At 37.6% G+C, this 12081-nt stretch overlaps 1 protein-coding gene across 4 annotated transcripts in view; it reads left to right on the forward strand.

Moving 5' to 3' along the window:
- The window catches only part of dip2bb (disco-interacting protein 2 homolog Bb), a 48029-nt gene extending 36214 nt beyond the window's left edge, over positions 1 to 11815 (forward strand). For 2 of the 4 annotated variants that reach the window (XM_066664119.1, XM_066664120.1), the window contains 21 exons: positions 191 to 327; positions 533 to 613; positions 707 to 834; positions 1052 to 1166; positions 1554 to 1755; positions 2307 to 2419; positions 2624 to 2647; positions 2895 to 2975; positions 3665 to 3788; positions 3887 to 4008; positions 4227 to 4338; positions 4522 to 4631; positions 4778 to 4908; positions 5304 to 5472; positions 5878 to 6048; positions 6142 to 6203; positions 6998 to 7055; positions 7185 to 7259; positions 7355 to 7529; positions 7733 to 7856; positions 7968 to 11815. In XM_066664119.1, the coding sequence (XP_066520216.1) occupies positions 191 to 327; positions 533 to 613; positions 707 to 834; positions 1052 to 1166; positions 1554 to 1755; positions 2307 to 2419; positions 2624 to 2647; positions 2895 to 2975; positions 3665 to 3788; positions 3887 to 4008; positions 4227 to 4338; positions 4522 to 4631; positions 4778 to 4908; positions 5304 to 5472; positions 5878 to 6048; positions 6142 to 6203; positions 6998 to 7055; positions 7185 to 7259; positions 7355 to 7529; positions 7733 to 7856; positions 7968 to 8220 (2567 nt within the window). In that variant the 3' untranslated portion in view covers positions 8221 to 11815. The remainder of the gene's footprint in view (positions 1 to 190; positions 328 to 532; positions 614 to 706; positions 835 to 1051; positions 1167 to 1553; positions 1756 to 2306; positions 2420 to 2623; positions 2648 to 2894; positions 2976 to 3664; positions 3789 to 3886; positions 4009 to 4226; positions 4339 to 4521; positions 4632 to 4777; positions 4909 to 5303; positions 5473 to 5877; positions 6049 to 6141; positions 6204 to 6997; positions 7056 to 7184; positions 7260 to 7354; positions 7530 to 7732; positions 7857 to 7967) is intronic. The other 2 variants (XM_066664121.1, XM_066664122.1) reach the window with 1 other exon arrangement.
- Positions 11816 to 12081: the final 266 nt, after the last annotated feature.

Below are 12081 nucleotides of genomic sequence, written 5' to 3' on the forward strand. Positions count from 1 at the left end.
TAGACTTATCATGTCCATGGAATACTTGAAATAAGATGTTTTTAGGTTTTGTTTCCAGCATGTTCAATGTCATATTGTAATGAACAGTGTCCCTGAATTACAAAGAAAATAAAATGTTTTTTCCATGCAGTCAGAATGTGAAATTGAAGAAGCACATAATTTTACCTGCAACCCCTATCATGCTTTTTAGCTCTAATGTGCATTGTGAAGCCGGATGGGCCACCCATGCTGTGTAAGACGGATGAGATCGGAGAGATTGTGGTTAACTCTCGTGCCGGGGGGACCATGTACTATGGCCTTCCTGGAGTCACAAAAAACACCTTTGAGGTCAGACTTTTTACACACACTTCCTTCCATTTACGTGCAAAGAAATGAATTACATTAAACAAATATTGGCAAATTTTAGTTCAGTGCAGACTTAACCTTAAATTTTTCCCCATCTCGCTACTGAAAACTACTTTGCGTTTCAGTGATTTTCTCAGCATTTCATTGATTTTGTTAACTGAGATGCTCCCTGTCCTGAAACCTGCAGGTGATACCAGTTAATGCAAGTGGTGCACCTATTGGAGAAATTCCGTTTGTGCGCTCAGGACTGCTGGGATTTGTAGGACCAGTAAGTTTGACATCTCTTTTCTGATGGTCATTTTGTTCAGCTTTTTATGTGTTTGTAAGACTGTTTTAATTGTCCTGCATGTCTGTGACTTAGGGCAGTCTGATATTTGTGGTGGGGAAGAATGAGGGCTTGCTAATGGTGAGTCGCCGTCGCCACAATGCAGATGACTTGGTGGCTACAGCTCTAGCAGTGGAGCCGGTCAAGACAGTGTACAGAGGCAGGTGTGTGAATCTGCTACCCATGTACCAGGAAATTTTGCGCTTCCTCTGAGCTGTACATTTGATCTCTTCTTAGGCTTTATGTCACCTGAGGAATAAGTGATTGAATGTGTATTTATGAGCTTAAATTACTTACTGTGATGATTCTTCTCTTTGTATCTATTAGAAAGTTAAACCTTTGTGTGTGTGTGTGTGTGTGTGTGTGTGTGTGTGTGTTTAGGATTGCTGTGTTCTCAGTGACAGTGTTCTATGATGAGCGCATAGTAATTGTGGCTGAGCAGAGACCCGATGCCAGTGAAGAGGACAGCTTCCAGTGGATGAGTCGGGTGCTACAGGTAAATTCCTTTAATTCTCCTTAGTCAAAATATTACTCTTCAGAAATAAAATGAAGAGTAATATGATAACCATCACTTTAATGACCACACATTTTTAACACAGCAGAGTGTGTGGAATATTTGGATTGGATGGTTGGCATTGGCATATCTGTCTTTTTAGAATCACAGTCAAAGTAACATACCAGGACAAGGTGCAACATATAGTAAGTTTTTGTGCTAGTTTGTGAAAATTTAATGGAGGGAGGTGAAATTAGGTAGGTAAAATTTTTATACCGTTTAATCATGAGCCACATGGTTTTGTTTCTGTGTCCTTTGGATAGCAGTTTAAGATAATTAAAGTAATTTGCTAACCACTGATTTTAAATATTTAAACATTTCTGTCCCTAGGCCATAGACAGCATTCATCAGGTGGGCTTATATTGCCTGGCATTGGTTCCTGCCAACACGCTGCCTAAAACACCTCTTGGTGGAATTCATATTTCGGAGACAAAACAGCTGTTTCTGGAGGGTTCACTGCACCCTTGCAACATTCTTATGTGCCCCCACACCTGTGTGACCAACATGCCCAAACCACGACAGAAACAGCCAGGTGAGTGAGTGTGTTCATTCACATTTTTAATAAAATCCATATTTGATTCTAAATAACTTTTTAGATATTTAAAATCATTTTTAGAACTATATGACTAAAAAATTTAATCACAAGACATTCCATGCTAAGTTTTATTCGTTCATTCATTCATACATTCATTCATTTTTTAAATTTTTTATAAATGCTTATCCAGTTCATGGTGTCTCCAGAGCTAACCCAGAATCACTGGAATATAACCTGGATGGGGCACAGTCCATCACAGTGCTTACTTTTTGTCATTCAGCAACATTATTTTTACTCTTTGAATTCAATCTTTACAAAAACAAACCATGGAAATATGTGATTGTTGCAGGGTAAAAATACTTTTCAATAATTTTAGTTTCCAATTCATGTTTACTGAATTGGAAACGTTACTGTTTAAAAGCTGTAATTGAACAACAGGTTTATAGCCAGAGCAACAGCTTCAGATGATAAAATAGGGTCAAACTTTGAAATTGCATTGGCTTTGGATTTCACTATGTAGAATTTAATGTTATGGCCCTTATGTGCAGTTGGTGTAGGTCCTGCTTCTATCATGGTGGGTAACCTTGTTGCTGGGAAGAGAATCGCTCAAGCTGCTGGCAGAGATCTGGGAATGATAGAGGATCAAGACCTTGTACGAAAGGTAAGAACTTACACTGAGTTACTGTTACACTTAATGTGTCTGTTATTCCTAAAAGTAATAATTTAAACCAGTGGTCAGTGAAACATTGTTCTTCTGTGTCCTGTTACTAATATATATCACAGTCTATAAGATTCTGACTAATTGTTATTGATATTGTAGTAAAGGTATTGTTTGTTGTGTTTAAATGCCTTCATATGGATTTAGCTGTGCATGTGGCCTACTATGATGGTAAGACATAGTCATAATACAGCATTGATTCTGTACTATTAATACAAATTATAAGTACACATACTATTAATACATCTGACTGAACATACTCTTGTATTGATGTGATATTTCTGTTCTGAGTTTTTAAGAATCTTAAGTCCTTGGTGTTCAGTTCTATGAGTACAGTGCAGTGTACAGTACCTCCATCCGAAGTTTCACATATTTCACAGTTAGTCTCACATATTTTTCACTTATTTGTTCATTTCAGCATCAATTCCTCGCAGAAGCTTTGCAGTGGAGAGCACAAACAGATCCTGACCATGTGCTCTATGTGCTACTGAATGCAAAGGTAGCACAATCATGCACATACAATCAACCATAACATCTTAGACATCTTCTTGTTTCTACTCTTGAGGTTCATTTCTCAGCTTCTCTGAGAGCAATTTGTAGTTCTACCAAAAAAAATGCAGACTAGTTCTTTAGTTGCTCTGCATAATTTATTAACTCCATTTCACTCTGTTTTTCTATGGTCAAGACCCTCACAGGATCACCACAGAGCAAGTATTATTTGGCTGGGGGATCATTCTCTATGCTTCGGTGACACTGACGTGGTGGTGGTGTGTTGGGCTGGTATGAGTGGACCATACACAGGTGTGCCTTATAGAGTGGACAGTAAGTGTCTAATCCACTTGTACCAAGGCAACACACAGTAACACACCACCACCTTGCCATGGTCACTGCAGTGCTAAGAATAATCCAACATCCAAATCATGCCTCCTTTGTAGTTGTCCCGTGGTGGTCCTGACCATATAAGAGCATGTGGAAAAGGGGCAGAGCAACAAATGGACTTCACTCTGTAATTGTAGAATTACAAAGTGCTCCTGTATTGTCAGTGGAGCCGAGAAAATGGACACTAAATGTAGGAACAAGGAGGTGGTCATAATGTTATGCTTGAGCGTTGTGTATATATAAGCATGCAAAATCACAAAGATGTTTGATACCCATGAGATTCATACTCTACTTTCTGTCTTTCTATAGGGTGTTGCAGTGTGTACAGCTACATGTGTACAACTTCACAAAAGGGCAGAAAAGATTGCTGCAGCTCTCATGGAGAGAAGTGGAATTAACACTGGAGAGAATGTCGTGCTGTTATACCCACCAGGTGAAAAATACACACATGAAAAAAATTCTTTCTTTAGGTATTACCCTGCCTATAGGAGATACTCTATGTATACATGCTTTGTTTGTGTGTGTGTGTAGGTATTGATCTGATTGCTGCGTTTTATGGCTGTTTGTACGCTGGTTGTATTCCTGTCACTGTGAGACCACCACACCCACAGAACCTCTCAGCCACACTTCCCACAGTCCGCATGATCATTGACGTAAGTGTGTGCAAGTCTGATTAGAAGAGAAAGCTCTTCGGTACAGTACTGAAGTCTTAGGAATCTGAAAATGCTTTGAAAATCTGTTTATCTGGAGAGGAAAAAATTTTAGTAAAAAGTAAATAACATATATATATAATTTTTTTTTTTTTATGTCAAGGAAGCCCATTATATTTTGAATAATCATTTTGTATTCTCTTTGTTGGTCTCACGTTCAGGTCAGTAAGGCTGCTTGCATCCTCACTACTCAGGTTCTAGTAAAGATACTGAGATCGAAAGAAGCATCTGCTTCTGTCAACATAAAAACATGGCCCATTATTATAGACACAGGTACAAAGAAATACACATGCACACTTATACACAGAAACTTTGCATTGAGACTATCAAACAGCTAAGCTTGAGTTTTAATACAATTCATACTAAAAATGAACGACAATAACAACATCACAATGAGCCTTCATGCTAATAAAAATATCAACTGAGGCCAATGGCATAATTTGTCTCCTCTAACAGATGACCTTCCACGCAAGAGGCCCCCAACTATATACAAACCTCCATCCGCTGAGATGATAGCCTATCTGGACTTCAGTGTTTCCACCACAGGAATGCTCACAGGTGTCAAGGTAAAGCTGTAGGTTTGGTTGTTTACAGTGCTCATAACTGTTAATAAATTGTGTTGATTGTGTTATAAAAAATTTTTTTTAATTCAATGAGTGTGTTGCTTTTGCTTGGCCATGTGTATCTATGGCTGTGTTTGTCTGTTTGTCAGATTTCTCATGCAGCGGTGAGTGCTCTGTGTCGCTCCATTAAGCTGCAATGCGAGCTCTACTCTTCACGCCAAATTGCCATCTGCCTCGACCCTTACTGTGGACTCGGCTTTGTGCTCTGGTGCCTTGCAAGGTAACTCAGATATACACACACACACAACTGTAGAACAGTTGCTTATTGGCATTTCATTTTAATGCATCAGTTTAGGGAAAAAATCATAGGTATTACACTTTCAAAAAATCCTTTTTGAGACCTGTGTATTTAACATCTTTCCTTGATGCCTTTCCATTATCACAACTTTTTTTTTTTTTTTTTTTAGATGGAAATAACATTTAATTTGTTTATTTTTTTGAATACCAAACAAAGCTAGATGATTTGTATTTCAGTGGGAAGCAGAAAGTATACTTTAAGCTAAAATATTTTTTCTAAAAGAAACAATGCCATTTGACTACAACAACACAGTGGATGTGTTTGCTTCACTGCAGGATATAGGCTTATACAATGATTGTAATGTTTGTTTGTTTAAGTGTGTATTCAGGTCATCAGTCAATTCTGATTCCTCCTCTGGAGCTGGAGAGCTCACTGTCTCTGTGGCTGAGCACACTTAGTCAATACCGCATCAGAGACACCTTCTGCTCGTACTCTGTCATGGAGCTCTGCACCAAGGGCCTTGGAGGACAGACTGAGATACTGAAGGTACCTACAGAAGCACACACAGAAACATCTGCACTTGCTTGCTTATCCACATGTGCAGTGTAGTTTTGAGAAGTTTTGATTTTTAATCCTGGACTGCTCTGCAATTCTTACACAACGCAAGTTAGATCAAATTCCAGTCATATACTTGGATTAATCTAATTAAATGTGTTCTTTAATTCAAAATGCATTTTAAAAACACTCTTTAAGACTAAATAAGCTAAAAACGAAATCTTCAGCCTGAAATAAAAGCTCAGTTTATACATGAATCCCTAATCCACTAAGCCACTCTGATCCAAATTTAGATGTAACATATTGCATAATGCTTTCTTTCCACATCATGCACACATGCACTCCACTGATCCACTCATGAAACCACTGCTTTTGATACACTCTGGCTTTTTGTAGACTCGTGGAGTGAACCTGTCCTGTGTGAGGAGTTGTGTGGTCATCGCTGAGGAGCGACCACGCCTAGCCCTCACACAGTCTTTCTCCAAACTCTTCAAAGATCTGGGGCTTTCCTCAAGGGCTGTGAGCACTGCCTTTGGATCTAGAGTTAACCTGGCCATCTGTCTCCAGGTACTCACGCAGAACTGAGCTGTTCCCCAGTGTGTTGTACTTTTCATTGTGGAGCCAGATAAAATATTGTAAATGTTTTTTAATGTACCTCAGGGTACAACTGGACCAGACCCTTCGATTGTATACGTGGACATGAAGTCTCTTAGACATGACAGGTATGATATTGTATACACAGTCAGATTCAGTTAATAGTATAATTTTTTTATAAGTCATTCCTAATTGGAGCATAAATCGTAAATACACTGTGGCAACAGGTAACGTAACTACCACCCAGCTACAGGGCCCTGGGGTTGTGATAGCAAACCTTGCCTCTGGTAACTAAGAGTTGTTTGATGTGTTCTTCCTGTGCCTCTGTGATTTTCCTCCGGCTCCTCTGATATACTCCCACAATCCCCCCAAAAAAATAACCCATCGTCCATTGGCGTGAATGTGTAACAGTGTGATGCCCCATGATTGACTGGCACACTGTCCATGGTGTGCTCCTGACTTACGCCCAGTGATTCTGGTTGGTTTCAGACCAACTGGGACCTTGAAGAGAATAAACAGGTTATATTAATGAAATAACGAATTAATGAATTAAAGCATGAATTACACTGTGAACAATATATACAAATTACTTGTAATACGAGTTACGAATTACTTTATTTACTTGTAAGTACTTGTAAGGAGTGAGAAATATAAACCTGGTTCCATCAGTAGTCCCATGACTTTTAATATTGTCACTGACATGTTGCTATAATGACAACATGGATTTCTCCCTAATGTAATTTCACCTATCTATTGGAGCCTAAAATGTCTGTTTTAGAGCTAGTGAGCACTCCTGTGAACACCAAACTAGTTGTAATGATACTATAAGAGTTAACCGGTAATGTCACGGACTGATAGTTGTTTCAGAAAACAACTATCAGTCTGAAAAAAAAATGTTTTTTACATTTGTTTTGTTTGTTAGGGTAAGACTGGTTGAAAGAGGAGCACCTCAGTCTCTTCCTCTGATGGAGTCTGGAACGGTGAGTATTGCATCAGTAGATCAGACCAAATCATTATGACCTAATTTTCTACAGAAACGTTTTATTTATTTATTTTATTTTTTGCCTTCTTATATTATCCTGTATTATATTTTCCTACCATATTTATAGATCCTTCCTGGTGTCAGGGTGATAATAGTGAATCCAGAGACCAGGGGACCACTAGGGGATTCTCATCTGGGCGAGGTGTGTATCTGTGGAGATGAACTGTTTGTTTGTTTAGATATTTGGAAAGATTAATTCTTTGCACTTTTAGTAATATGGTATCCTCATTGTCTCAGATTTGGATAAACAGTCCACACACAGCAACAGGCTACTACACTATCTATGGTGAGGAAAGCCTGCAGGCTGATCACTTCAACACCAAGCTTAGCTTTGGAGATCCACAGACACTTTGGGCCAGGACTGGATACCTGGGTTTTGTCAAAAGGACTGAACTCACAGACTCCAGTGGAGGTAAGAAATAGAGTATGTGTGTAGTTTCATATGAAGGTAGTGGACAAAGACAGATTAGATACAAAAAAATAAGCTTTTATATTTGTGAGCACAAATAATGCATCATGTACATCACTGTCCTCAAGTAATTTCACTCTCCCTCATAATGTGTAAGTTTCAGAAATGTATTGATTTACTCTTAAATTGACATTTGTCTTTCCCAGATCGTCATGATGCTTTGTTTGTGGTGGGCTCTCTGGATGAAACTCTGGAGCTGAGGGGTCTGCGTTACCACCCTATTGACATAGAAACAAGTGTATGTCGTGCTCACCGCGGCATTGGTGAAAGGTAGGATTCCATGTGTGGTATTATACAAAAGAGTTGCCTATATTTATTTAAATTATCAGTCTGAGATGTTCTCCTGACAAAAAAATCTCACTCTTTTTTTTTTTTTGTCAGTGCGGTGTTTACCTGGACTAATCTGCTTGTGGTGGTGTCTGAGCTGTGTGGATCAGAACAGGATGCTTTGGATCTTGTCCCTCTGATCACTAACGTGGTGCTGGAGGAGCATCACCTGATTGTGGGTGTGGTGGTGATTGTTGATCCTGGGGTCATCCCTATCAACTCTCGTGGTGAAAAGCAGAGGATGCACCTGAGAGACTCTTTTCTGGCTGATCAGTTAGACCCCATATATGTGGCCTACAACATGTGAGCGATTTCAGATCCACATTTTGGTGTTGAAGACCAACCTGGAGAAAATTTGTCAGATCCACAGAGGGTCCTCTTCCCTATGGCACATATGCTGGGTCTTAGTTGTTCATGGTGTGTAGAAGACTTTGTTGTTGGTTCACCATGGGCAGAGAGCCCACTATAAGTAAATAATATTAATAATGAGGAAACTGTGTAGGAGAGGGTCAGTATAGTGGGTTTTTTCTTATGACAATTAACATTTATTTATTATATTTTCCCTAATACAGCATTCATCATGGCAATGTCTTTATCAGTTTTTAACATTTATTTTCACATTATTGTTGCACCACACTTTCACTATGGGCAAAGAACCAAGATAAAGTTTAAAAAAAAAAAGATTTACAGACATTCTTGGAGTCTGGGAGATTCAATATAGCATTAGTTTTATTCTATTTAATCCTAACATTTATTTATTCTCACTCCTCAAATTCAGCTTCCTGCAAGACAACTTTAATCAGATTTGAAAACAGTTTCACATTAGTTTTGCACCAACCCTTTGTAAACCTCAAGACGTTGAAGCACTTTTTAAAAAGGGGTCAAATGAGTGTGATGATTTGAATGACCTAGTGATGGTATTGATTTCTTGTATTTATTATATGTAGTTTCAGTGAAAATGACCATTTCAACATAATTAATGAGGTATTTACTTTTATTTCGTCAAACACCAAGCAGTGACTGCATCCACAATATATGTTCTTGAACTGTAATTATATTTTATGCTCTTCTGTATTATTTGATTATTATTAGATTATATTTCATAATCAACTCAAAAATGCACAGTGAACTGAATTACTAACATAGCATTTTTTTTACAAACACTGAACTAAAACATACTTTTGTTTAGAGCATTAGCTCCAGTTAATAGAAATACATTTTGTTTTTCAATGTTATTTTCTATTTTGTTGCAATGCAATGCAAAAAAAAGGATCTCAAATATAAGTGTAGGGGCTAATAATGTGTAATGTGATGCTATAAACGTTGAGGAATACCCAGTCATTAATTCTTAAGCTGTGTAAGGAAGTGTAATGTTTTTTTTTTTTGTTTTTTTTTTAATCAATTATAATATGAAATATTTTTATGTCATGTACTTGGTACCATAAGCGAAGGGAAGGGAAAATAATAGATTGCAGACTCTCCCTATTTAAAAACTGCACAAAATTCAAGAGAAAGAACCAAAATCATTCATATTAATGGCACTTTCCAACCCTCTGCAGGCCACTACTTCAGCATAGGTTTTTATTTCTTGACCCCATATATGCACTTTATGAATGGCATGAGGACTATTAACACTTTTCAAAGCAAAAGGGCATTTTGTCAGAATACTGTAAAATTCTCTTAAAACCAGTAACATGAGTATCATGGATACTGATGGACTTGAATCAGTAACGTGAAAATGTACATGCAGAGGTTAAATGTGCATAAGTCTGTCAACATGAAAAAAAATCTTTGAAAAATAAATACAGTACCAGTCAAAAGTTTGCATATGCCTTCTCATAAAAGGTTCTTTAGCTTATATTTATGAAATTCTCACTTAAGTCAAACTCTAGACTGGTACTGTATGTAAATGGATATGTAAAAAATATAATTTACATATGTCATCTGCCATCCTCATACTGCATACATATTCAAGACAAATTGCAGCTTTCACCACTGAGGTATAAGGACCTTACATAATCCATGATCACACAAGTGCACACACACTTACAGGCCTACCAAATAACCCACAATCAAATCTAACAGCCATGCCCTCTGGGACATTTCACTCATTTTCTTCTCATCTTAAGGTGCTTAGGAACATCAGGACTAACTTTTCTGACTTTTAACTGGCAGGAATGAAACCAGGACTCTGTACATTTAACCACTTTTACTGTATAATAGCAAATTGTACAAACAGAGATACATGATCAAGCCTCATTTCAAAAGGACAGAGGACACTTTCTGTAGCACACAGATTTGTAATGTGCCACAGGTCAGATGTCCTGCAAAGGTAAGACACCTGTAAAATACAGACTCTGTACAGATGAAAATATTTGCTGTACTGTAATGTACTTTGCTGTTCTCTGTCAAATACTTGGTTAATATGAGTATGAAAAATTGCTGTCAGTCATGATTTTGAGGCATCCTCGGCTGTTTAGACGGGTTGAAACCAATAATTGTAAATAGCTTGCTCTTTTTCTGTTCCTTTATTCACATATTGTGGGGCCTGTGTTCAAATATGTTCCATTCTGGTCCAGCTTTTTTTTTGATGTTTAAGAGCAGAAACTAAGGTATTTTCAGTCTTTGCTTTGTTAGCATGAAAAAGCCAAGCACTGGGCGATTGAAAGAAACTATGATATAATAATTCACCTGTGTTGAACTGTACCATCAGGACATTATTCAAACATTATTCTCCTTGTTTGTGTGTGTGTGTGTGTGTGTGTGTGTGTGTGTGTGTGCAAGCAGGCATGAGTTCTTGTGTGTGGATGATTATATGTTCATGTCTGTCATTTCTGTTGTAGAGGGATTAAAATCATGTTACTGATTGCACAGCTGAATGGCATTACTTTTCTAATGATGTTGTTCAGTGTTTATCCCCAAAATCAGTTATCAGTTGTTAAGAAGGACATTTCTTGTTTGGTATTCCCATGTGGAACATGTGGCTGTAGATTCAAGCACAAATAAGAATGAAGATGAGCATTTTTTGTGGAACTATTCAGGGAAACTGTGCTTTTTGGCAGTAATAGACTTTACTGAGTACTCTAAGATAAACACAGGGTATTGAGAATAAATTGTTTGCTTGCTGATGGCTGACTTCTGTGAATAGGCAAGGGAAACTTAGAGAATGGATATAGTGCAAAGCTAGGTATAGGACTACATATAATAGATACACCTTTCTCACTATGCAAACAGTTGTTTCACAGTCACAGCCCATAGTCCATACGCATTCACACTCACAGTATGACAAAAACACTCAAAAGAAAAAAGGACAAGGCCACAGACAGTTTGGGAACATTCTTAATCATGATTGGAGAATGCACTCCTCTTGTGTTGATATATACTTTTTGTTTTAATTGCTAATGATTACAGTAATAATGAACATGTAATGTTATAGTTTTAAAGGGGTTGATTTTGTGATAAACATGTATGAATATTAATGGAACAATGTCATGATTATGCAACCCTTCCCCCATAACTTTCACCAGTTTGATTTTGTACATTGGTTAGTTACTGTTTTATATTTAAATGGCAAAAAAGAATAAAAGGCTTTTATTTTGCAGCACTTAAATTTTCAAATGTCTTATTTTCTATCCCTATACATATTTAGACACCATTTATCATATTTGTCAACAGACAATGCTACTGTTGCAGTTAGAGTAAGATATCATTTATTTATTACATTTGGAATATATGATTCAATGTCTTAAAACTTGGGTCAGCACTAACTCATTTCCTCAGTTATTGTGGGTTTAAGCCCTGCTCTGGGTGACTGTGAGGTCTTTTGCGCTAATTTCCTCCTACAGTCCAAAAACACACATTTGTAGGTGGATTGGCTGCTCAATATTGTCCATAAATGTGAATGTGTGTCACCCTGTGAAGGACTGGTACCCCCTCCAGGGTGTGTTTCTTGTGCTCGGTGGTTTCAGGTGAGTTTCAGACCCACTGCGACCCTGAATTAAATAAGTGGTTGAATGAATACTTTCAGTGAAATTGAAATGTTTATAATATGAATTCTATTTGAGACTTCTCAGTAAAACCTAGAGTGCAGTTCTTGCAAAACCATGTGTTGTGACAGCTGCAAAACTTTATAGCTGATTGTTACATACACACCAGACAGACTTAGAAC

The sequence above is a fragment of the Hoplias malabaricus genome, chromosome 3 (assembly GCF_029633855.1).
Source record: "Hoplias malabaricus isolate fHopMal1 chromosome 3, fHopMal1.hap1, whole genome shotgun sequence".
In the NCBI taxonomy this organism is placed as follows: domain Eukaryota; kingdom Metazoa; phylum Chordata; class Actinopteri; order Characiformes; family Erythrinidae; genus Hoplias; species Hoplias malabaricus.